Here is a 24,735-nt window from a genome sequence, read left to right as displayed (position 1 = left end):
GCGGAGACAACACTGCAATGATGAGTCATGGGTTTTAATAAGATAACCTTTAAAAGTTCCAAAAATTTCACTTAGGGTCATCAATCACAGACAGAGCGCAGAACCTTCAGTTCAGATTTGTTTGAACTTTGAGCTGTGTTTATGTTCTGAGATCAGTCTTCAGGGCCTAATTCCTTCTGCATTTCTAAGAGAATATATATAAAATGTGTATGTGTACATACACATGTCACATCTAAGTGACCGGTGCAGAATGAGCACTGTCCGTTACATTTGCAACTTTAGTGTAGCTCCCTTGGCTTGAATATAAATTGGAGGGAGCGGGCAGGGAGGGGAGGAATAGGATTGTCTTCTGTTTTTTTTTAACCAAGGTACAATTTGATCTCACAGAAAACTGGTAAATTCATAAAGAATAGGTAGACTGAACTTCTACTGGGGGTGTGGAGGTTTCTGAACATTTAACCAAGATTGCACAGTATAAACTGCCTCTTAAAACTTTCAGTGCTAATGCTCTGTACATTTTTTTAGCTGTTGTTTGTGCAAAATACAAAATGCTTAATTGACTACTTTGTGAAAGGGAGTTTACTGAACTAGAATAGGAGCATGCTGCTCTTAAAATAGTCCATTTCTGTGCCAGCAGCATGGATGGCAAGGTGAATAGTTGTGGGTTGCATGCTTGGTGATAGCTAGCCAGCTTGCATGCTAGCTGTAGGTACTGAAGCTGTTGAGTAGTTAATGATTTGTATCTGATATGCAGGACCTATCAGAAGATCCAGCTTTGGTTGCATGCATAATATAGCGTACCTTGACTGTTTGACTTGAGTCAGTTTGAAAGAAGCTTGTTCTTGTGGTTTAGATGAGCCTGTGCTTATCTAATGAACTTTCAATTCTGATAAAAAGATGTGAAATGTCACTCGTAAGTTGCAAAGAATCATTATAGAGGCTACTAGACATATGTAATGCTTGAAAACTTGACTAGTAAAACTTCCTGGGCAAAATTAAGAAGAACAAATACTATAACATAGAAGTTTGTGAACTTCTGTTTCAACTTCTGTCGAAAAGATGCTACCTGGCTAGGGATGCTGAGTCAGTGCAAAGACTAGCGTAATGCTAGCCTGCAAGTACTGCTGTGACTTAACCACTGTATTTTAAACACATATTTATGTCTTGTAGAGATACTATGGATAGTGTGAAGCAGAGTGCTGCCTTATGCTTGCTGCGTTTATATAGAACTTCTCCTGACCTTGTCCCCATGGGAGACTGGACATCTAGAGTGGTGCATCTCCTCAATGACCAGCACTTGGTAAATCAGCTTCATTATGCTTCTCAGGCCTACTCTTTATAGAGAATCATGTCACTTCTGCTGTTAAATACACTATTAATTTATTTCTTCTAGAGTCTTTCAGGCAAGTGGGTTGCTGTTTTCTTCAGGCATGGGGAAAGAAATGGAAGGAGTTGTCCTTTTTAGTTGCTGTATATATTTTTAATAAAGCTTTGTTTACCTTTTTCTTGGAGATATAAGAATGGTATGCACAACTTCTTCTTTTGCTCTGGCTGTAAATAAATTAATCCTGTGCCTTGTGATCCGAAGCCATATTGCATAGGTGTAATACTAATTTTCCTAGGCCTTTTAAGACTAGACCTGCACTAAAAATACAAGGCCTTATTTGTCGGTGCCTGGACTTCCTTGTCCTGTGGTGTCCATGTTGTCATTCTTATCTTGCTGGTTCAGAAAAACCTATTTTTCTAGATAAGGGACTCTATTTTTTTCCCCCTGTCTAGTTACTTTATGAAAGTAAGGCTATTAAGATCTGTGCTTCAGCAGTAATAAGAGTGCTTTAGTCTGAAGTAATATAAAATACTTGGGTTACACAAAGCTCTCTCTTCATGTTGGGTTGTCAGAAATCTTTCCTGGATGGTCTGCTGCATCCTATTTCTTCTACTCATGCTTCTCTTGTGTAATAAGACAATTTGCATCCAGGCTTTATTTTAATATAGCTTTCTGTTATTTTAGATGTACTATCCAAACATGAGACAAAGCTAACAGAAAAATAGCATTAAATGCTCTGCAAGCCCGGCAGTATCATGTTGTTGAAAATTCTGTTGGATTGGGGTCCGTATTGGGACTGGTACTGTTTAATATCTTCATCAGTGACATAGACAGTGGGATCGAGTGCACCCTCAGCGAGTTTGCAGATGACACCAAGCTGAGTGGTGCGGTCAACGCACCACAGGGATGGGATGCCATCCAGAGGGACCTGGACAAGCTCAAGAAGTGGGCCTGTGTGAACCTCATGAGGTTTAACAAGGTCAAGTGCAAGGTCGTGCACCTGGGTCGGGGCAACCCCCAGTATCGATACAGGCTGGGGGATGAAGGGATTGAGAGCAGCTCTGAGGAGAAGGACATGGGGGTACTGGTGGATGAAAAGCTGGACATGAGCCAGCAATGTGTGCTTGCGGCCCGGAAGGCCAACCGTAGAATCATAGAATCAGAGGTTGGAAAAGACCTCTAAGATCATCGAGTCCAACCATCGACCCAACACCACCATGCCCACTAAACCATGTCCCTAAGCGCCTCATCTACTCATCTTTTAAATACCTCCAGGGATGGGGACTCAACTACTTCCCTGGGCAGCCTCTTCCAATGTTTAACCACTCTTCCAGTAAAGAAATTTTTCCTCACATCCAATCTAAACCTCCCCTGGCGCAACTTGAGGCCATTTCCTCTTGTCCTATTGCTAGTTACTTGGGAGAAGAGACCAACACCCACCTCGTTACAACCTCCTTTCAGGTAGTTGTAGAGAGCGATGAGGTCTCCCCTCAGCCTCCTCTTCTCCAGGCTAAACCACCCCAGTTCCCTCAGCTGCTCCTCATAAGGCTTGTTCTCCAGACCCCTCACCAGCCTCGTTGCCCTTCTCTGGCCACGCTCCAGCACCTCAATATCCTTCTTGTAGTGAGGGGCCCAAAACTGAACACAGTATTCGAGGTGAGGCCTCACCAGTGCCGAGTGCAGGGGCACGATCACTTCCCTACTCCTGCTGGCCACACTAGTTCTGATACAGGCCAGGATGCCATTGGCCTTCTTGGCCACCTGGGCACACTGCCAGCTCATGTTCAGCTGGCTGTCGACCAACGCCCCCAGGTCCTTTTCCGACAGGCAGCTTTCCAGCCACTCTTCCCCAAGCCTGTAGCGCTGCATGGGGTTGTTGTGTCCCAAGTGCAGGACCTGGCACTTGGCCTTGTTGAATCTCATAGAGTTGGCCTCGGCCCATCCATCCAGCCTGTCCAGGTCCCTCTGCAGAACCTTCCTACCCTCGAGCAGATCAACGCTCCCGCCCAACTTGGTGTCGTCTGCAAACTTACTGAGGGAGCACTCCATCCCCTCATCCAGATCATTGATAAAGATATTGAACAAGACCGGCCCCAGTACTGAGCCCTGGGGAACACCGCTCGTGACCGGCTACCAACTGGATGTAACTCCATTCACCACAACTCTCTGGGCCTGGCCGTCCAGCCAGTTTTTTACCCAGTGCAGAGTCCACCTGTCTAAGCCATGAGCCACCAGCTTCTCGAGGAGAATGCTGTGGGAGACAGTGTCAAAGGCCTTACTGAAGTCCAGGTAGACCACATCCACAGCCTTTCCCTCATCCACTAGGCGGGTCACCTGGTCATAGAAGGAGATCAGGCTGGTCAAGCAGGCCCTGCCTCTCATGAATCCGTGCTGGCTAGGCCGGATCCCCTGGTTGTCCCGCTCATGCCTTGTGAGCGCCCTCAAGATGAACCGCTCCATCATCTTCCCCGGCACCGAGGTCAGGCTGACAGGCCTGTAGTTCCCCGGATCCTCCTTCCGGCCCTTCTTGTAGATGGGCGTCACATTGGCAAGCCTCCAGTCGTCCGGGACCTCCCCTGTTAACCAGGACTGCTGATAAATGATGGAGAGCGGCTTGGTGAGCTCCTCCGCCAGCTCCCTCAGCACTCTCGGGTGGATCCCATCCGGCCCCATAGACTTGTGAGCGTCCAGGTGGCGTAGCAGGTCGTTGACTGCTTCCTCTTGGATTACGGGGGGTTCATCCTGCTCGCCATCCCTGTCTTCCAGCTCGGGGGGCCGAGTACCCTGATGATAACTGGTCTGCCTGTTAAGGACTGAGGCAAAGAAGGCATAGAGTACCTCAGCCTTCTCCTCATCCTCAGTGACAATGTTGCCCCCCGCATCCAATAAAGGATGGAGGTTCTCTTTGGCTCTCTTCTTGTGAGAAGAACCGTATCCTGGGTCACATCAAAAGAAGCGTGGCCAGCAGGTTGAGGGAGGTGATTCTGCCCCTCTACTCTGCTCTGGTGAGACCTCACCTGGAGTACTGTGTCCAGCTCTGGAGCCCTCAGCATAAGAAAGACACAGACCTGTTGGAGCGGGTCCAGAGGAGGGTCACAAAAATGATGAGGGGGATGGAACACCTCTCCTATGAAGAAAGGCTGAGAGAGTTGGCATTGTTCAGCCTGGAGAAGAGAAGGCTTTGGGGAGACCTTATTGCAGCCTATCAGTACTTAAAGGGGGCTTATAAAAAAGATGGTGGCAATCTTTTTAGCAGAGCCTGTTGCGACAGGACAAGGGGGAATGGCTTTAAACTAAAGGGGGGTAGATTTAGACTAGATGTAAGGAAGAAATTTTTTATGCTGAGGGTGGTGCAACACTGGAACAGGTTGCCCAGAGAGGTGGTGGATGCCCCATCCCTGGTCAGGTTGGACCTGACCCCATCAAGGTCAGGTTGGATGGGGCTCTGAGCAACCTGATGTAGTTGAAGATGTCCCTGCTCATTGCAGGGGGGTAGGACTAGATGACCTTTAGAGGTCCCTTCCAACCCAAACTATTCTATAATTCTATGATTTTGAAGATGTGTAAGTAGTCTAGCTACTAGCCAAATAAAGGGCTTTTTAATGTGGGGCTTTGTCATGGGGATAAACTTAGTTTTGTTGTGTATTAAAAAATACTTGAAGTGAAAGGCGTTAATGGGCAGCATCTTAAACTGTTATAAAATTGAATGTATTGCTTTGTTTATTTTCTAGGGTGTGGTTACTGCAGCTACAAGTCTGATCACCACTTTGGCACAGAAGAACCCAGAAGAGTTTAAAACTTCAGTCTCCTTGGCAGTGTCTAGATTAAGCAGAGTGAGTCCGACGATAACCCTGATAATACTTCACTGTTGCTTAATTTACTCAGCTTTCTAGGTCAGGTTAGCTTACTGTTGCTTATTTGTTCAGTTTTCTAGGTCATATTAGTTTAGTGTACCATTACAAGTGAAGATGATTCAGTTTCACTTCATATAGCTGGTTCAGCTAATCTCTTAACTCTTGTTGCTTACCAGGGCAGAAAACTGTATTAGCTTGCTCAAACTTTCTTGGTGTAATCTTTACTATGCTCCAAGTCTATGTTAGCAAAAAGGTGTCTTTCAGCTACTTGTATTTGAAAGGATCCTCATGATGCAGCTGAGTTTTTAATCCTCATTTTATGTTACTATAACACCAAAGAGTAGTTGGATCAGAGACTGATTCTGCAAACTTCTGCACAGAACCCTCAGAAACATAACCTGTGCTTCTAACTTTTATCTAAGCTTTTTACAAGATGAGTCTTCTTCCTATTCCCTCTTTTGAGCTACTGCTAGGTTAATAATCATAAGCATTTGATATTCCGTAAATGGGTATAGGGCGTTAAGCAGGGGCAGGGGGTGCAGGGAAGAGTGGAGAGACATTTCTGTAAGTTAGCATCTTCATGCTGGAAAACTTATGTTACTGTTTTGTTTGATTTTTGCCTTTTGGAAGGTATGCAAGACATGGGAGGATACTACTTCACAAATGTATTTTAGACCCAGATTTACACAGCCTTATGCCCAAAATTACTTGTAGTTAGGAGAAATTTTAATTTCTTTTAAAATACAAAGATTTTGTCTAATACTTAAAAGCAAGGGTGTGCTGAGGGAAGTGCATAGCTGTCCTGTAATGGAGCATTAAGAATTAGATGGAATTTCTTTGAGCAGAGCTAGTGCCAAACTCATGCTTACCCTAGAATCAAAGGGGGAGAAGAAATCCATGAAGAGGGGTACTCCCTTTGAAACCTAATCTAACCCTTATCACATTTCACTGTGCACGTAAACCTCTTCTGTGAAAGCTATCTGTTCTTTGCTCTGGAGTTTGAATATTACTGAAGGTGTTGGTTGGTCCTTCTGCTTTTAGTTCAGTCTGTCATAGCATCTTGTGCTTGAATGCCAGGTTCACCTATCAGCAGTCAAATATAACACTATATTTAGGCTTTCTGTTGGCTGAATCTAGAATTGCTGAACCAAAGAAAGTTAAGCTTTTACTTAAATGTTTTGGTGTTACAAGATGGTCATCTTCATTCTTAAGAAAAGCAAGTATGCTTTCGGGAAGAGACTTCCTAGACTCTACTGTATTTGTAAAACTTAATTTCTGTTACTAGGGAACCTGATGGTATACTCGCAGTGTATGTACTGAATTAAATATTGCTAGTGACGTAGTTTTTAAGCCTCTGTCAAAGGTGACCTACAGTATTCTTTGGGTCCTTCTCATGATTGCGCATCACTTAACTTCAGTAGCTGACATGCTGCCTGCTTATTTTACAGATTGTAACTTCTGCATCAACAGATCTTCAGGACTATACATACTACTTTGTTCCTGCTCCTTGGTTATCTGTGAAACTTCTGAGGCTGTTACAGTGCTATCCACCTCCAGGTAATGCACAAATCATAACAGTGGTCATCTCTTTTATGCAGTACACTGTCTCCAAAGAGCTACTGTGCTGTAGTGTTATCATAACTTGGAGTGCAAGCACATTGTCTTAAGACAAGGATACTGAAGTCTGTGCTCTTGAGTGTTTCAGATTGCTCTAAGCTATGTGGCCTTTTGAATTATGTTGTGCTTAATTTTAACGAAGTGTCAAACCAGTGTGCATCTCATAAACCAGTTGCAAGTGCCATTTTAAACATTCTTTAATGTTATCAACTATATTAAAGCCTTGAAATATATTATAGCGCAGATCATATTTGGCTTTTAGTAACACCCAGATAGAACTGTGGCTTAGAATTCTTTTGCCAACTGTATACTGGGGGAGGGTGAACTGTATCGGAATACATTTCAGTTTATTCAGATTTAGCAAGGTGGAAGGCCTAAGGTAGGGATTAGGGTGTTGAGCAAAATGAAGTTGTCCAACGGCTTGTTCTTCTCTAGAAGACCCTGCGGTACGTGGTCGTCTAACAGAATGCCTGGAAACTATTCTTAACAAAGCGCAGGAGCCACCAAAGTCAAAAAAAGTACAACACTCAAATGCAAAGAATGCTGTGCTGTTTGAGGCAATAAGCTTAATTATACATCATGACAGGTAAGCTGTAAGAACACTTCTATTATGAGAGGATTTTTTTTAAGTGAAAAGCCGTGGCTTTGTCTTGAACACTAAATGGAATTTTGCTGGGGGAAGGGGGAGAGAACAGAATATGAAGTGGCTTACTAGGTTGGAACACAACCACAGCAATGGAATTGAACAGTATTAATGAACTGTGTTGCTGTCAGCATATTTTTTATTGCTTTGTTTCTTGCAGATTTTTTTTTTGGGTGTTTTATATTGACCCCACCATTCTAATCCAACAGAGATTATTTGCTCACAGTATCTGAATTTTCATTTCACCAGTGGGGCATTCTAGCAGACACTTTGAAGTATTTTATGAAATTTCCACTGCAGAAATAGTATTCTGTACTGGGTGTTCTCAAACCTGTTGCTTTTAACCCTTTCACTTTCTCTCCTGTTCTGTGCAGTGAGCCAAATCTACTAGTCCGTGCCTGTAACCAGCTAGGTCAGTTCTTGCAGCACCGAGAAACTAATTTGCGTTACCTAGCACTGGAAAGCATGTGCACGCTTGCCAGCTCTGAATTCTCACATGAGGCTGTGAAAACACACATAGAAACAGTTATCAATGCATTGAAGGTAAATATTTAAGTGTGCAGTCTGTTTAAGTGTTGTTTTCTCTCCTGCCTCAATGCCCTCTCCCCAATGCCCCAAGCCCCCCATCCCCAATTAAGCTAATAATACTTGGGGACCAAATGAGTTATTCTCAAAAGTCTGCTTTAGGTTTTTTCCTTAATCCTGCAAAATCTTGCTGTGCTGGCAACAATAGAGGTCAGCTTCAGTTTATTTCTGCAGCTTACTAGTAAATCTGATACTTGTAGCTGTGGTCCCTGTAACACTTCAGTATTTCCTCAAGCTGTAGACTGAAGATAAATAATTCTTTCAAAACATGGAATTTCAAAACAGAGAACGCTGGGAAGACTTTGTTTTATTACGGTCTTGCTGGTATCAGACACTATTCCTTCATTACAGTAGCTTATGGGGAGCAGTAGAGCAGATCAACTTCCACTGCAGAATCAGAAAGTCAAGAGACCAGAAAGACATGTTCCCAGGCCATGTTTATGTGAAAAAGCAGAAGTCAAAAGGGGAAGGCTGACTTGCGTGTAAATTTACTTGCACACTTCAGTGTTTACATGTAATGTGTTCTTCCAAGCTCATGCTGTAGCATATTAATACATTTGTCTAACTTTAAAGTACGTATCTGCTCTAGCTGGGCTTCTGTTGATACAAGGCAAGTCCAACACTAAACTTGCAGGTAGCTAGTTGCCTATTGGCCTGGTGACAATTTGACAATTTCAGCCAGTCATTAGTGCATTTGTGGCCAGTGGTGCCAGTTACCCAGTGCACAGTGGACCACAAACTCATTCACTCTAGTTAGGGTAATAGTGGATTATTCTGTACAAACTCCTCCATCCTTTTCAGCACTTCCACAGATTTGAATACGTATACTACAGAAACAAAACCCGATGATTTGAATTTTTGTAATACTATCTAAAAGCAGGAAGCTGTCTGAATCTCCAGTGACCTCTTTCTAGGTGACTGAAAGCGAGAATAACGTGAGAAACTCATAGCTTGTGTGAAGGGTATATCTAAGTTCATTGTGCGTCTGAAAGATTATGAAAATGCATTTTTTTAAAAATTTGATGAGGGATTATAGTAAGTTTCATCTCTTCAGTAAGTTGCATGTGCTTTCCAAATAAAGATGAAATCATCTTGACCTTCTGCTGTGTGTGCTTTTGCAGACTGAAAGAGATGTAAGTGTACGACAAAGAGCTGTAGATCTCCTGTACGCAATGTGTGACCGAAGCAATGCCCAACAGATTGTGGCTGAAATGCTGAATTACTTGGAGACTGCTGATTATTCCATTAGAGAAGAAATTGTGAGATTTGTGTTTCCTTAATTTTTTCATAGCTGGCTTTGGCACCATATGGATCACTTATTGATTGGGATGCTAGATAGTCTGTGATAGAGATTCTTTTTCATGGTGGTTAAAAAAAACCCAAAAACCAAAAACAAACCAAAACCAACCCCAAACTCAACCCCCGAAACCCTAAGTTTGTAGTTTAATAGCAAAGAATGTTCTTTGTTTAGGTTAAACTAATGGGGGGAGGGGGAACCCTTGGAAACTAGGAATTTTAAAAACTAATCTTGGTCTCAGGGCATTGCATATAGAAAGTGAAGTGAGTTTTATCGCTGCTTGAGCAAATCCAATCTCTAGATCTGAGGGTTATGTCCTACTCTAGTCAACTGTTCAATAGCTTCAAAAATTAGTGTGATAAATACTTACTTGTAGGTAGAACTTCATGCTGTGTATGTTGTGAGAACATTCTCTCAGTCTAAGGATTCCCAAAAACAATACCTTATAATCAGCTAAGAGAGAGGCATGATATCTATCTCCTTCCTCCCAGCAGGAAAAAAAATGCAAAAGTTTAAATACTCGCTGAATGACCTTCGTAGAATGGTAGCCAAAACCTGTACTTACAGTAATTATTTAGCTTAGTTAGGTGCTAAAGTTTCTTGATGGAGAAGTTAACATAGAATACAGTGTTAGTTGATTTACTTCTTGTACTGTCTTGTTGCAGTTGGCAATCTACCCTGACTTGGCAGATAATGTGAATTTCATTCTGTTAATTTACTACTCTTAATAGGTCAGTATAAATGCAACTGATAACAAATCATGTGGAGGTCTCTTCCTATGCTGATTGTTTGCTTCAGGATATAGGAATCTTAGTATGACCTGAAAAAGTCAGCTATATTTTGGTGACTCTGGTCTGTGTCTGCTAGCTTGAGTTTCCACTTTTTTTTTAGAGGTCTCCAATTTCCTACTTGGTCCTGTCTCAGTGATGGTTTAGATCTTGTTTTTATAGCAAACAAAGTGTTCAATAAATTGCACTGGACCAGTTGAAAAGCCACATATGCAACATATTCGAATGCATTATGGAGAAAGCATTATGTACCTGGTAACTGGTGTGTTCTGGCACAGAATTTTAATGTTCATCTTTCACCTTAGCTGTGGGAGCAAGTGAGCAAGCTTGGTATCGCTAGGTGTATATGAAAGTGAATCTTGATACACAGCTTATAGTAGAAGCTAGTCAACCTTCTTTATTCTATTATGTGTGTTCAGGTTCTGAAAGTTGCAATTCTAGCTGAGAAGTATGCCGTGGACTATACCTGGTATGTGGATACAATCTTGAATCTGATTCGCATTGCTGGTGACTATGTCAGTGAAGAAGTGTGGTATCGAGTTATTCAGATTGTCATCAACAGGGATGATGTTCAAGGGTATGCAGCAAAGACTGTTTTTGAGGTGAGAAGAACTGTTTTCAATTCCCTTTCAAAATGAGGCAGGAATTAAGTAAACACCACGTGATCTAGCATGTGCTTCCCCATGTTAGGGAGGAGTAAAAATATGATCCTGAATATTTCAACAAAATGCTGCTGAAGCTTTCCGTAACAGTAGCATCATAGATTTTTAGAGCCAGAGACTGTATTAAGTTGATGAGAAGCTTCTCTGGCTTAAGTAATGTAGAATATACCTGGTACTGTTCTGGTTTTGGTGAGGGAGGGCAGGGTGGGTTATGCTGGGTTTCTTGTTACTTTGGTGGATGGCATTGAATGGATGGCTTAGTAAGGAAATTACATTACCTTGAAAATTACTGAAATGTAGTAAAAATAGAAGCCTTTTACAGGGTGGCTTGCCCTTTTTTTTTGAGTTTTCCGCATGCAGGAATCCAAAATACTCAAAATAACTTGATGATCCTTCTTGAAGCACATACCCATTCCTTCTGTTCAGGATCTGATAAAACTGGAATTTGAACTATTAAAGGAGAACACTTTCAAATGTCTGGCCTTGTTGCTCTGACTTTGTTTGGATTCTTCATATGGGCTTTCCACTTTTTTTATTTCTTTTCCTGAATGTTTAAGCTAACTTTCGGAACTCATCCCTCCTATGTGTTTCTTCATACTCGATAAAGACAGTATTTTTATCTTGGATAACTTCAGCACATTCTTGCAAGGTTTAGATTAAGTATATTAACATCCTTCTGACACCCCTAAAGATGTAACGGGAAACCTAAGCAGCTGTATCTGTCCTCAGAAGTCCACAGTGCTGCTAGATGGGCCTCGGTGCTCTTAAGCAAGTAATACTTATGTTAGAGATTCTTCTATAAAGTCATACCACCTATCATGCTTTTCTCAAAGTGCTCTATAGTGCCTAGACTTATGGTATGCTCTTACAGGAAAGTAGACTAGGGAACTGGACATGGAAGTGACAGAAAAGATCTTTTTTGATACACTACAGATTGATGACTAGTAATGTGTTCTTACAGGCCCTTCAAGCTCCAGCATGCCATGAGAATCTTGTAAAAGTAGGTGGCTACATCTTGGGAGAATTTGGGAATCTGATAGCAGGTGATCCGAGATCAAGGTAAAACACCTTTTAAAATACTCAATTGAAGTAGTAACGCTTTCTGTAAAGAATCTGATGTCTATTTAATATTCCTAAAGGCCAGTTAACAAATGATTCGGCTCTTGCTAGTAACACATTAAGAACTATCATGTCTACAGAAACTGAACAAATTCTTTTTTTCCTATCTTTTAAGTCCCCTCATCCAGTTCAACTTGCTACATTCCAAGTTTCATCTGTGTAGTGTTCCTACCCGAGCTCTGCTTCTGTCTACCTACATCAAGTTTGTGAACCTGTTTCCAGAAATCAAAACTACAATTCAAGATGTATTGCGCAGTGACAGTCAGCTAAAAAATGCTGATGTTGAGCTGCAGCAGAGAGCTGTTGAGTATTTGAGGCTCAGTACTATTGCCAGTACTGATATATTGGTAGGTATCAAGATTTTTTTTTTTTTTTTTTACTATGGAGAACTCCTTTAGCTGTGTCTTCTGTCAACAAGTAAACTCCACTAAACTTTACCTGATTGCTCAGAAATCTTAATGCAGGATTAAGGATCCACAATGTGGGCGCTGATTCTTTTGGTCTACCTAATTCAACTGCAGTCATCTTTAATTTAGAGCTAAAATCAAAGTTGTTACTGCTTTAGTGGGACAAATGACCATTAAAGCATGCTAATCTGGAGCTGAGAAGCCAGTGAAAGCTGGCGTAGTACAGGGTCCTACAGTATTCAGATACCAAAAGGCTAGTGCTTTGTTTTGAGGACTTACTTGATGGTGGGCAGGAAACTTGTAATTGTGCTGAATTCTTTTTTTTTTTTTTCTTTTTTGTCTCTAGAAGTTCACAGTGTTTTAACCTGATGCTCTCAGGTCTGGCCAGAGCATGGCACATTTAGTCTTGACAGCTAATAAATGGTTAGGTGTGACTAGATCTTTGGGTGATCTGTGGTTTCAGTCTAGGTCTGCTTGACTTAAGGATTATTAGGTCTTCTATGATATAATTTTTTTTTTTTTTAATAGCACTGTACCAGAGAAGTGAACAGAATGCTTCTGTTCTCTTAAAGAACTGCTTTGGGAGGACTTCAAAAAGTTTTAAATTTTTTTTTTTCTTTTTTTAAAAAGCAAGTCTACTCCATCACTGTACAATGAACTGCATAGTTGCTTTCTGTGTGGATAATTACTTCTGCTTTTGCTTCATGCAATCTATAAGGGTGTATCTCTTCAAAGATTCAGAAGCTGGTTTGGCTTTTTTTGTAGGTTTAACTAATACACCTTTTTTCTGTGGTAAGGCTACAGTGCTGGAAGAAATGCCTCCCTTTCCAGAGAGGGAATCTTCTATTTTGGCTAAACTCAAGAAGAAGAAAGGCCCAGGCACAGTTACTGACCTGGAAGAGATCAAAAAGGAGAGGAGCTCTGATATGAATGGAAGCACTGAACCTGCCTCTGTCAATGCCAGTGCTGTTGTGAGTTTAAAAGCTGTTATTTCACTAATTTAGACAGTGTGCAAGTGATAAAAGAATGGTTTCCTTGAAGTGGCTTTTTAGGTGTTTAAAACTTCTCATCTCAAATTCAAGACTATGGGTGTTTGCTATAAGGTAACAGGGGAACATACAGCTGCTTTCCCCCCACCGCATGCTTGGATGCAATTTTCCTTTGGAAATCTTATATAAATGGGGACAAACTGTCTGCAGCCTAAAAAAATACCTTCTATGTTGTTAGTTTGAAAAATATTCCTGTAAACTTAGAAATGGTAATTTCCTTGCCAGTGAAATTGCAGTGAAGGTGAGATGATAATATTAACATATTCAAAAGGAATAACTTGAATTTCAAAGTAACAGCTGTTTTTCTGATTTGTCTAACATGGTATATATTTTGCATCTTATTTCGGGTTGTTACTGTTTTTCCTAGAAGTGAACAACACTTGACTTAACACAGATGTCCTTAATATAATGTTGTTACTGTTTATTTGAGTTCAGTTATGGTAGACAAGGTCACAATCTTGTTTCTTCTGAGCTGAAACTTCTGATTTTATTGTCAATTAAAGCTGGTAGCATGAATCGTTTCCATAATGTAATACTTGTTTCTGGTTTTAATGACTAGCATAACTTGTAATTACATTTGAGATGTAGTAGTAGATTACCTAAGAGGATGAAATACTGTAGCACACTCTCTGCTTAGTTTGTTAAAGCAAAATCTTTTAACTCTTAGTCACTGCAGTATGTAAGAGTAGGTGTTCCAAGTGCAACATCTTTGAACAGCCAGAAATACCTTTCCAGCAGAAAAGTTGCCAAATTTTCTTTGCATGCCAAATTGACTGAGGTGACTGGCAGTTAAAATTGCATTATGCTTTATGAGCTTCACTTTATGGGTTGCAGCCGTGTAAGAAACTCCCGCTATGTTGCCTTCATTAGTGGCTTCGGTGTGACCCTGGCTTAGATGCCAAGAATATGTTCCAAATTGGAGTTCCAATTGTTTGTTTTGAGTAGTTTCTTACCAATTGGCTTCTGAAAATTTTTCATTATACTGCATCAATTGCAGTCTTTGGAGTATATGATAACTTTGAGTTGGCTTACAAAAACAAAATTTCAGACTCAATCCAAATGCATCTCATGACTCATCTTCAGCGTATCTGGCATATTGTGGGCTGCTAATGTCTAATACATGAATATTTTGTTTAACAGTCTATGCTTTGCTCTTGCATGTGACTTGGGTGCACACACATGTGGCCTCTGTTGCATGATTCTGTCCTGGGTACTTGATTTGTTATATTTGAGGAGAAAAAAAAATTAAAGGTCTTGCCTCTACCTTTAGTGTCTGCAGCTTGAACTAGCTACAGGCTCTGTGTTTTTGCTGGTTAGGTTTTACATTGTTTCTAAGGTTTGCCAAGCTTCAAAAACCCACGACTAAACTGATAATCAATTTTAAAGATGCTGTGATGTTTTAATTTAGGTTCATGTAAAAGCCACTGCCTTTCTTGCTGGATTCTTCATGAAAGAAAAGCAACACATTTAAATTTTATCCCTACAGTACTTAATTTTCCTTGAAACTAAGAGGGGAGAAGAAAGAGGGGAAAAACACTGTCGTCTTTCTTCTGCAGAATCAGATTCTAGACAGAAGAATTCTTTTTTTATTTAACAGTTAAATGCACATAACTCTCTTCAAAGGAAAAAAAGAAAACCACATCTGTAAATGACCTTAAGTTGAAATGCAAGGTGATAACTGCATTTGTGAAGCCTCCTACATCCCTTCAAAGCTTGATTTGGGGTGGGGAGAGGCACTTTGCCATAGCTTAGTTGTCTATGTAAAAGAAACAGCTTTGTTTTAGTTTTGCTGTAGCGTAACACCGAAGTGTCTTGTCTTCCCTAGTCTACACCTTCTCCATCTGCGGATCTGTTGGGTCTGGGTGCTGCCCCTCTCACCAATTCAGCTCCCCCACCGTCCTCTAGTGGTAGCCTGCTGGTGGATGTATTTTCAGATTCAGCTTCTGCGGTTGCACCTCTTGCTCCTGGTTCTGATGACAACTTTGCGAGGTAATTAAGTCACCCTGTAAGGAATCTGAAGAAGAATTTGCCTGTTAAAACAGGCTTAGAGAAAAAAATACACACAATAACTCTTGGTTTTGTTCCAGCTTACTGAATGCATTCCTGGGTGGTAGTTGTGCAGCAAGAGAGGTGTTCTTGAACTCTATGCTGGATGTGCTATCTTTATTGAATACCTCTGCTCATTGAAAAAACTGAGTTTGCAGTAATCAACCTGAGGATATTAGCTACACAGTATTGCCTAGTTTTCATGCTGGTTTTGCTTCTCTGTTAAACTAGGCTGCTTGTGCTTCTCAATTCATGCTGAATTTAGGGGTTATCTGGCCTGATATGAATATGTTTATTCTTATCTTATTTCCATAAAGTATTCTTGTCTCTCTACTTATGGCAACCTGATACTGGAACAGTGAGATGGATTATATCCAGAGATACTGATTCTCAGAATTTCAAGATATACTTAAATTGTTCTGCTACTGTATGACAAACAGGTGTGAAAAGGGGAAAAAAACAAGTGCTTTGCTTTTTTTTTAAGGGGATTTGATACAAGTATCTTCCTAATTACATTACCAGGTGCAGTGTGTTATTAATCCCTTTAATATTAAAAGCCAATGTGGCTACACTTAAATGTTATTTGACTAAAATTTTGGAAATAAATAGTATAAGATCACAGAATGTCTTTAAAAAATCTGTCGTCTTACTGGCCAAAGAACGTGTTACTACTGTCAAGGACCAAATTTTGAGTGATGTCATGACAAATTTGCACTGCATCTTAATATAAAAGACATAATTAGTGAAACTAATCTGCCTGGATCTTTGAGACTTTCATCAAAATTTTGTACTAGGCAATGCATTGTTGCAAGTTTGCAGTGATTAAGACTTGATCCGGTGTTTCTCTTGGAAGGCAATAAGTGATGTTTATCATGCTACACAATACCAAGACTTTAAGAAACTACACAAGCTTGTTAGAGGGTTTTTTTCAGAAGAGGAAAAAAATAAAGAAACCAATACTAGTAGCTTCATAAGCAAAAGTTACCTAAAAAGAGTTTTCTCTTTGTGCAGAAGAAAGTGTAGCATTGCCCAACCTCTTGGTCTGTCTGTAGATGATGAAATGCTTCTCTAATGATACTGAGAAGTTGCCTTTTACAGTTTCCTGCCTCTTTTTAGTGCTGTTGTCACTTTTGTTTCTAATCTGTTACTTGGGTAAGTCATTCTCTGTGTGCCTGTATATTCTTGCCTACACTTAATACTTGCGTGTTTTTAAGAACTGATTGTGCAGCTGTAGTTAGAAGTGCCAGTAAGGTTGATGAGGCCTCTGCTTCAAAGCACACATTTGTAGTAATTAATAAATATCTACATTTATGGTTTTGAACTAAAACTTCTTTGCTGTCACAATTAAACACCTAAAAGGACTTGGTTCTTTAAGAGGTACAAATTTAAGCTACTGTGAACACCTTCAGCTGTCTCCTGTCTTCGGGAAGAATTGCTGGTTCCTAACAATCAGGGAGGGGTGGGGTGGGGGAGAAAAGTGGGGGACAACATTGCCTAATGCCTAAAACCTTTCTAGGTGTACTGAGCTAGGGCAGCTAATAAATTTTTCATGCATTAAACTCAGCAGTGCCATTTTTGAGGAAGGAGGTAAAAGAAATAACGAAGCACTAAGCTGTCTTTACTAACTCCTGCTATCTCTGTCGCTACTGCCTTTCTTCCTTTGTGCTGCCTGAACTAGCCCTGACCTGGCTTCATCTGAGGTAGTTTCTGAGGAACCAGCTGATACTGTGCATGATGCTGATGAGCTTTTTCACAAGTAAGCAATACTAAAACCTTGCAAGGCTGGGCAACTTCCAGAATATAGTTATAAAGCAAACCTATATTGTGCATTAACTTAATACCAGCAAAACTAGAGAAACGTACTGTCAGACTTGTGACTAGAACATCTCTGTAGATGCTGTGAATTTTATGACAGGCTCATGAATACGCAGGTTAGAGTTGCCTTTATGAGTCAGTGCTATCATACGCTGCTCTAAAAATGAGGCAATGCCAGTTGTATATTAAGTTTTGCAACTATTCACAAATAAAGGAAAGACACAAAAGAGTAAACTGTCAAAAGTACTGATATTTGGGAGTATGTTTTAAGTGCCTTGTATGCAAAAGGCTGATGTTTGCTGACCACCTCTTCTACTTTTAAGTGAAGGGTGACAGAAGGGACTGAAATCACTGCAGAATGGGCTTCTTTTCTCAAAATGGAAAAAAAAATACAGCTCTCAGTTGACTTATGTGACACAGAACTGATAAAACAAGGGATTCTTTTTTCTTTCAGGTTTAAACAGTCAAAGCTTCAAACTTTTCAATTCTGCACCAACCTAATGAGTTTCAGAAGTTGTCAAGAATATGAATAAGAAAAATCCTAGTCTGTTGCCTGGTCCTTTATAGACAGCGTGTGTGTGTATATAGCATATTGTGGCTTCCTTCGTAGTTTCTCAGATATCCTATCAAATAAAAATTTCAGTTCTTCTAGTGTCCTACAAGTGGTGGTTTTGGTTGTTAAATTGTCTTTTCTAACTCTGCAGTTTTCTGCAAAGGCCTCTCTCACAGACTGATGCACTCTAGGTTAACCACAATCTTCATCCTCTGTGTAAACCCTGAATTTTGTGGTTCTAAATATTGTTTAATGTGGCTCAATTTAAAACATGTTTCCCCTCTCTTCCCCTAGGTTTGTGTGTAAAAATAATGGAGTCTTATTTGAAAATCAGTTGCTACAAATTGGATTGAAATCTGAATTTCGACAGAACCTGGGTAAGATCTTTCGGGCGAAGTGGTTAGCTGTCTGCATTATCAACCCCAATGCCAGCACGATATTGCGGATAGGACTGACTTTTCAGCTACTGTCGTGGTTTAACCTCAGCCGGCAACTAAGCACCACGCAGCCGCTCGCTCACTCCCCCCCGGTGGGATGGGGGAGAGAATCGGAAGGGTAAAAGTGAGAAAACTCATGGGTTGAGATAAAGGCAGTTTAATAGGTAAAGCAAAAGCCACACACGCAAGCAAAGCAAAACAAGGAATTCATTCACTACTTCCCATGGGCAGACAGGTGTTCAGCCATCTCCAGGAAAGCAGGGCTCCATCACGCGTAACGGTTACTTGGGAAGACAAACGCCATCACTCCAAACGTCCCCCCCTTCCTTCTTCTTCCCCCAGCTTTATATACTGAGCATGACGTCACATGGTATGGAATATCCCTTTGGCCAGTTTCGGTCAGCTGTCCTGGCTGTGCCCCCCCCCAGCTTCTTGTGCACCTCCAGCCTGTTCAGTCAGTAGAGCACGGGAAGCTGAAAAGTCCTTGACTAGTGTAAACACTACCTAGCAACAACTAAAACATCGGTGTGTTATCAACATTGTTCTCACCCTAAATCCAAAACACAGCACTGTACCAGCTACTAGGAAGGAAATTAACTCTATCCCTGCTGAAACCAGGACAGCTACTTAAGAGGGAAGCGTGATTTCAGGCCTAACCTGTCTTAGGGACACACAAACAGTGAAGATCCTGGCTTCTGTGTGGGTTCTTGTTTTCTTAAACTTTTTGGTTGTTTTGGTAGCTGGGATGAAATGGGAGTGTTAAGTGGTACTGTAAGGTCCAGCCTTTGCTGCCTAGTTGTAAGGCTGGTACAGCCAGGGGTATAAAGGACCATTCTCCTCAATTTTTGTATCTTACAGTATAGCTTATTGTAATAATATAATACACAATACATTTCAGACATGTCTGTCATAACACATTAATGCACAAGATACTGAAAACATCTAGGAAGGAGCTGGGAATCAAACACAGGCCGGCACTAGGATTGCTTGCTTCTCCCCTTCTGCATCATTTTTGGTACCATAATAGCTTCTTTACATAAAAAGTAATGTTCTCCAGCAACTGAAAGACTTCCACTGATTGTTTAACTGCCTGTGTGACAGCTCCTGTGGGAGAGGTCTGATGGTTTGTTGTAATCTGTTATTTCATTTTGAACTGTGAATATCTTGGTAAGATAAACCACTGAAATTATGCTTTGTTGTTTTAATGAAAGGTAGAAAGACAGGGTATTAGATACTTGAAGCACAAGTAGTTCAATATGATTACACGTGATGTACCTAAAAATTCTGATGTCTTTTATTCTTGTCTTTCTAGGACGTATGTTCATATTCTATGGTAATAAGACATCAACACAGTTCTTGAATTTTACTCCAACAGTAATCTGCTCAGATGACCTACAGTCAAATATCCTTAAACGCAGTAGCATGTGTCTGTTCTTATTTGGATTTTGTGTTTTATGCCACACAAAACTATAATAAAGCTGCTGGATCAAGGCATGGTGTCCTTGAGCATGAAGAAATGAGAAACTTGCTGATAACTTTCTAAAGTTCTTGTAGAAAGAACAAGTCTTGAGCAGAGATGGAAGATTCTCTCCTTAAAACTCTGGTTACAGACACAAATTTTACTGTTGAAATAAGGAGAAAATAGGCTGAATAAATACATAATGTAACTCTGTAGCTTTCTCCACTGCACAAAGTAGCAGGCGTATAGATGTGTCCTTCAAGTCCCGCATTAGCACATAACCTCAGACTTGAGATGGAGGTAGAAGAATACATGTACACAAAGATGATGATACTTTAAAATAAGCTCTTAATTTACAGTTTGTCCTTAATGCTTGGTATTGCAAATTTAGGATTTCTGGGAAACTATGTAATCAACCTTGTTTGACTCAAAGCATCACTGTAATGTTCACATCAAAATGAGATAGTCCAGTGCTTTTTATTGTAAAGTCAGTGTCTTCATACTTTTTTGAGGGCATCTTTCTTCAAGAATATCCAAATAACTGAGAATTGTGGGGGTTATTGCTTCTAGGTGTGTCAGTATGAAGAGAAAAAAAAAAAAAACACAAAACACCCCCACCAAAAACTTTGCTGTACAAGAATTGAGCTTTGACTATTCAATAGCCTATAGAGAATGAGCGGACACGATGCTAATTCCTCATGTGGCTTATTGGAGGATTTGCTATTTTTTTAAAGTTATCAATTCATCAGTTTCCTTAACCACTTCTTATGCCTGAATCTTCAGACAAAACCTGTTGACCCTACAGTGGATGGAGGTGCACAGGTTCAACAGGTTGTGAACATTGAATGTGTGTCAGACTTTATGGAAGCTCCAATCCTGAACATCCAATTCAGGTAAAACACAGGATTCAAATGTTAGTGAATTAGATGAAAGATGTTAAATTTGTCCTGGTCCTCTGACTGAAGTGTAGAATATGGACACATAAAGCTGTCTTGGGTAGATGACTTACTTGAAAAATTGATCTAACTAAGCTTTGAGCTACTAGGGGAGGTAGGGAATCCACTTGGAACAATGTGGTTTTAAAAAAAAAAAAAAAACAAAAAAAACAAGAAGCAGCTACTGATATAAAATGTCTCCATGACTTCTCTTTCCGCTATCCATATAAAACAACAGTCTTCCTGTTTGCCTAAGAAATCTTGACAGGAATATACACAGTAACTTCTCCCTTCGGGAAACCAAGAACACTTCTGCAAACAACTTGGACTGGAAATGCATGCAGCCAAAAATAGAATCTTGTTCTGTCCACTGAATATCAGCCTTTTGGAATTTCTGGGCTACATTCTGTTATTCTAGTCTAAACTGGTTCTTACTGGTATGTTTTCACAGGGATATATTTTCACTCCTTTGGGTGCTATCTAGAAGGATAACAACCTATGTTGAAACTGAGAGATCCTTATTAAGAAGTTCTGCCAACTCACTTTCTTGTGCCATCTAAGCAGAGCAAAGACAGTTTTAATCCACTGTTAAATAAATTTATCTTAGAAATAGCATTATCTGCTGTTGATGGATTTTAATCATAAACAAGTGCACCTTAGTGTTCATCCTCAATTGCTTGGTTGATTTAGGCTGAAAGACTGCTGACACTGCTGCATACACCGTGTTCTTTCTATTCCATATGCAGGTATGGTGGAACATTTCAAAATCTTTCGGTAAAATTACCCATCACATTGAATAAATTTTTCCAGCCAACAGAGATGTCTTCTCAAGACTTTTTTCAGCGTTGGAAGCAACTGAGCAAGTAAGGCTTTGTCTGTACTTGGGCTTGGGGCTCTTATGGTGGGTCAAGGGAAGAGAAAGCGTATATTGTGAATATAGCTGGTGCAGTACCCCATCCCATACTTAATCCTGTGAGTTATAAACTCTCGCCATATAATTAGTTGCTATTGAACAATGCTGTACATAATACACGTGTTATACTATGTATTCATCTTGCCTTGTCTTGCAGTCCGAAACAAGAAGTACAGAGTATCTTTAAAGCAAAACACCCGATGGATGCAGAGATCACAAAAGCAAAGGTGGGTGGTGGGGTGGTATTTTTAATTCGTAGTGTAAGGGTAGTGGTATAAGTGAACTTTGTTCATCTTGGTTTATATGGCAATTGGATCATCCTGTTAAAGTGTAAGTCCATGTTGTGTAGCAGGCTCTTGGCAGTGTGGCTTGAATTAGATATAGTCTTCAATAGCGGCTGGAAACTTGAAGCTACTTAAGAAAAAATCACTTCAGTGCTTAAAACTGAATTGGAAGATACTTCAAGCTATATATACACTAGAGTTACTAGTTAGAAAAGAAAACAAGTGACTTTTTGTAGAACTGGCTGCCTTAGGCGAAACAGAAGTGACTAGTGTAAGACAGGAAAGGCTTTATCAAAAACAGGAGAGAGATGTTGAATTCAACTTGTTTCTCAGTTGTTTTTGAGAAGAACCTTTTTTTTTTTTTTTTTGGAACAGCTCATTATCAGGGTCACTCTGTCACTTCAAAAATTTGTTGTAATAAAATTGGTATTGGATAATTCTTGAATGTCTTGAACACTTCAAATAAAAATTAGTCTCCTACTTGTTTTGCTAGTTGGTGGTGGCTGTGCTTGGGTAGACTTGGTATTGGTGTCCTGCTGTCCCCACGTCTAAATCTTCTGTGTTTCTTTCATAGATAATTGGCTTTGGATCAGCCCTACTTGAGGAGGTAGATCCCAATCCTGCTAACTTTGTTGGTGCTGGTATCATACATACAAAAACTACTCAGATTGGATGCTTGCTGCGCCTTGAACCCAACCTCCAGGCACAGGTATCCGTTTAAGTATCCACAGCTCAAATACAGGTTCTTGTTTGAACTAAATATCTGTGTATATCTGAAACTCCTTAAGGTATTTATTTAAAATCACTATTGCAATAGCTAATTGTGACGGCAGACTCCCAACAAGAAATGAAATTGTAGCAGCTGGTCCTGGCCCAGTTTGGTAAGCTGCTGCTTCATAGCAATTCTCTTTCCTGTTGGAAGAGATCATTGTATTATTCCAGACTGTCCTTCTTCTCTTGAAGGTTGGAAACATTTAATGTTTCTGTTTTGTGCACCTTGGACAAGATTAAGTATAATTCCCTTTGCCATTTTAAACTAATAAAAGAATGATTGGCTAAAAGAGAAAACATAAGCAAATGACACAATGTTAAGAATATTTTTTCCTCAAGCATTTTGATAGAGGTTTTATCAAAGTTATCTGAGGACTAAAAATAAGTTTTGGGTGGTAAGTCTCCTGTTTTCTGAAGAAGTGGTGGTAGAGAGTCTTTAGACTTTTCCACAACGTTTACTCCTCTTAAAGAAAAATTTTGGACAACACCTTGCTGTTAAAGCCTAAAAATATTAGAACAATGGTAACTCTCAGCAAGGGCTTGAAGATGTACTCCAGCCTATGGTTTGAAAAAGCTGTGGCTGGCTGCCTCTGAATATTTTAACTTGAGGTATCTTTCCTACCAAATCTAACAAAACAAGTAAGAGGTAACCGGTAGCTTTCACTAGTTGACTGTGCATTCATTTACTGCCAAACTGTGTTTAAAAAGTAAATAATATTTTATGTTCTTTTTCAGATGTATAGGCTCACACTACGAACAAGTAAAGAAGCTGTATCTCAGAGATTATGTGAATTGCTGTCAGAACAGTTTTAATATTAACCATGCCAGTTTTGGTTTTTCCACTTATATCACTGTCATCATACTGCAAATAAATGTCTTGTACATCACTGTCTGAGTACTGCAGTGTTAACCAATACCAGCTCCCTGCCTTAATAGGACTTGGCCCTTGTTTGCAATAAAAAATACAGTACAGGGAAGTGACTTCTTAAATTAAAAATGGCTTTTAGTGCGTTACACAAAGGGTGAGAGGGCTGTCTTGTGCTCCTTTTTTTTGCAGAGGTCAGGCTTTTAAACTTGTTAAAGGGAAATTGATTTAGATGTGGTAACCAAGGATTTCAACTGGAAATGGCTAATAACATTCTGCTTTAGTGCCTTTAACAGGTACTCCCTCTGCTCTGAGTTGAAAGAAACCAATGTAATGCTGCTCAGTAAGGTTAATTCAGATGTTAATGTAGAGTCAAAACTTTGTAAAGTTGAACATTGCCGCAAGTCTTGTACTGGATGGAAGGGCAGATTCCAAGATGCATTTGAATCTGATTCAAGTGAACATTTATGTTGAGTGTCACCAATCTTTGTATTTGAAAAATGCCACAGGACCAGAATCTTAAAGTATTAATCTTGTAATCCTTTACATCTTAATGTTTTCTGATCTTTGGAAAGTGGATTGAACACAAAAGCTATTCTTAATCCTTCTGCTTATTTCAAATAATGAGGTGAGCTTCTCTGGTAGGTGGTGAAATGCTTGTCCACTGTTAGTCAAACTGAAGTTAAATATTCTGTTCTGTGTTTCTGTTTCCCATCAGACTTAGCAAGTAATAGTCCTAATGATGTGATATAACTAACTGCAGAGTCTGGTATTGTATAAAAGAAGTGGGAAGAAATGGGCCTTTGAAAGGCTGTAAGGCATGCACTCTTTTAGATGAAAATGTAATTTTAAACAATATTTTTTCCCAAGTGTACAGTAATGTTAAAACTCGAGAGGTTGAATAACTGATATCTGAACAGTTTCCTGTCTGTCAGTGGTGGTAAAAATATCCAATGTGTTGTAGAAGACTTGTGTTGAGACTGAGAGTAGAAGGCCCAAAAATGTTCAGCTTTTATAGTGATTTTTACAACAAAAGCCTTTAGCTTATTCCACATTAGCAAACTCTCTGCAGAAGTAAGTGGACGCAACTTTGGCTCACACTCTTCAAGCCTTGAGATGCAACAAAGGCTGCTAAAACAGAGCAGGTGAGGTAGTGCAGTTAGAAACTGCGGGCAGTTGTCAGCGAGTACTACAGGTCACGATGAACAAAGTCAGCTGCTGCTGACATGAGAAGTGAACCTCAGATCAAGATTTCCTCAAGGTTATTTAAAGGAAGCCTGGGACTGGTGTCTCATAACACATATAGCCA

The 24,735-nt window shown here is 40.1% G+C and overlaps 1 protein-coding gene across 7 annotated transcripts in view; it reads left to right on the top strand.

The window, feature by feature from the left end:
• The window catches only part of AP2A2 (adaptor related protein complex 2 subunit alpha 2), a 57,009-nt gene extending 33,561 nt beyond the window's left edge, over positions 1-23,448 (top strand). Inside the window, exons 5-23 of one of the 7 annotated variants that reach the window (XM_076344235.1) lie at positions 1,171-1,300; positions 5,059-5,160; positions 6,630-6,738; positions 7,237-7,384; positions 7,816-7,984; positions 9,148-9,285; positions 10,531-10,713; positions 11,735-11,832; positions 12,008-12,239; positions 13,097-13,270; positions 15,174-15,337; positions 17,073-17,150; positions 18,057-18,139; positions 19,512-19,601; positions 20,428-20,551; positions 21,340-21,456; positions 21,664-21,733; positions 22,365-22,499; positions 23,297-23,448. In XM_076344235.1, the coding sequence (XP_076200350.1) occupies positions 1,171-1,300; positions 5,059-5,160; positions 6,630-6,738; positions 7,237-7,384; positions 7,816-7,984; positions 9,148-9,285; positions 10,531-10,713; positions 11,735-11,832; positions 12,008-12,239; positions 13,097-13,270; positions 15,174-15,337; positions 17,073-17,150; positions 18,057-18,139; positions 19,512-19,601; positions 20,428-20,551; positions 21,340-21,456; positions 21,664-21,733; positions 22,365-22,499; positions 23,297-23,374 (2,422 nt within the window). In that variant the 3' untranslated portion in view covers positions 23,375-23,448. Of the gene's footprint in view, positions 1-1,170; positions 1,301-5,058; positions 5,161-6,629; positions 6,739-7,233; positions 7,385-7,815; positions 7,985-9,147; positions 9,286-10,530; positions 10,714-11,734; positions 11,833-12,007; positions 12,240-13,096; positions 13,271-15,173; positions 15,338-17,072; positions 17,151-18,056; positions 18,140-19,511; positions 19,707-20,427; positions 20,552-21,339; positions 21,457-21,663; positions 21,734-22,364; positions 22,500-23,296 lie in introns of those variants that run through there. The other 6 variants (XM_076344234.1, XM_076344237.1, XM_076344236.1 and 3 more) reach the window with 6 other exon arrangements.
• Positions 23,449-24,735: the final 1,287 nt, after the last annotated feature.

Source organism: Aptenodytes patagonicus, chromosome 7, assembly GCF_965638725.1.
Source record: "Aptenodytes patagonicus chromosome 7, bAptPat1.pri.cur, whole genome shotgun sequence".
Taxonomy (NCBI): Eukaryota; Metazoa; Chordata; class Aves; order Sphenisciformes; family Spheniscidae; genus Aptenodytes; species Aptenodytes patagonicus.
The sequence above is the reverse complement of the archived record's forward strand: the minus strand, read 5'-3'. Positions and strand labels throughout refer to the sequence as shown.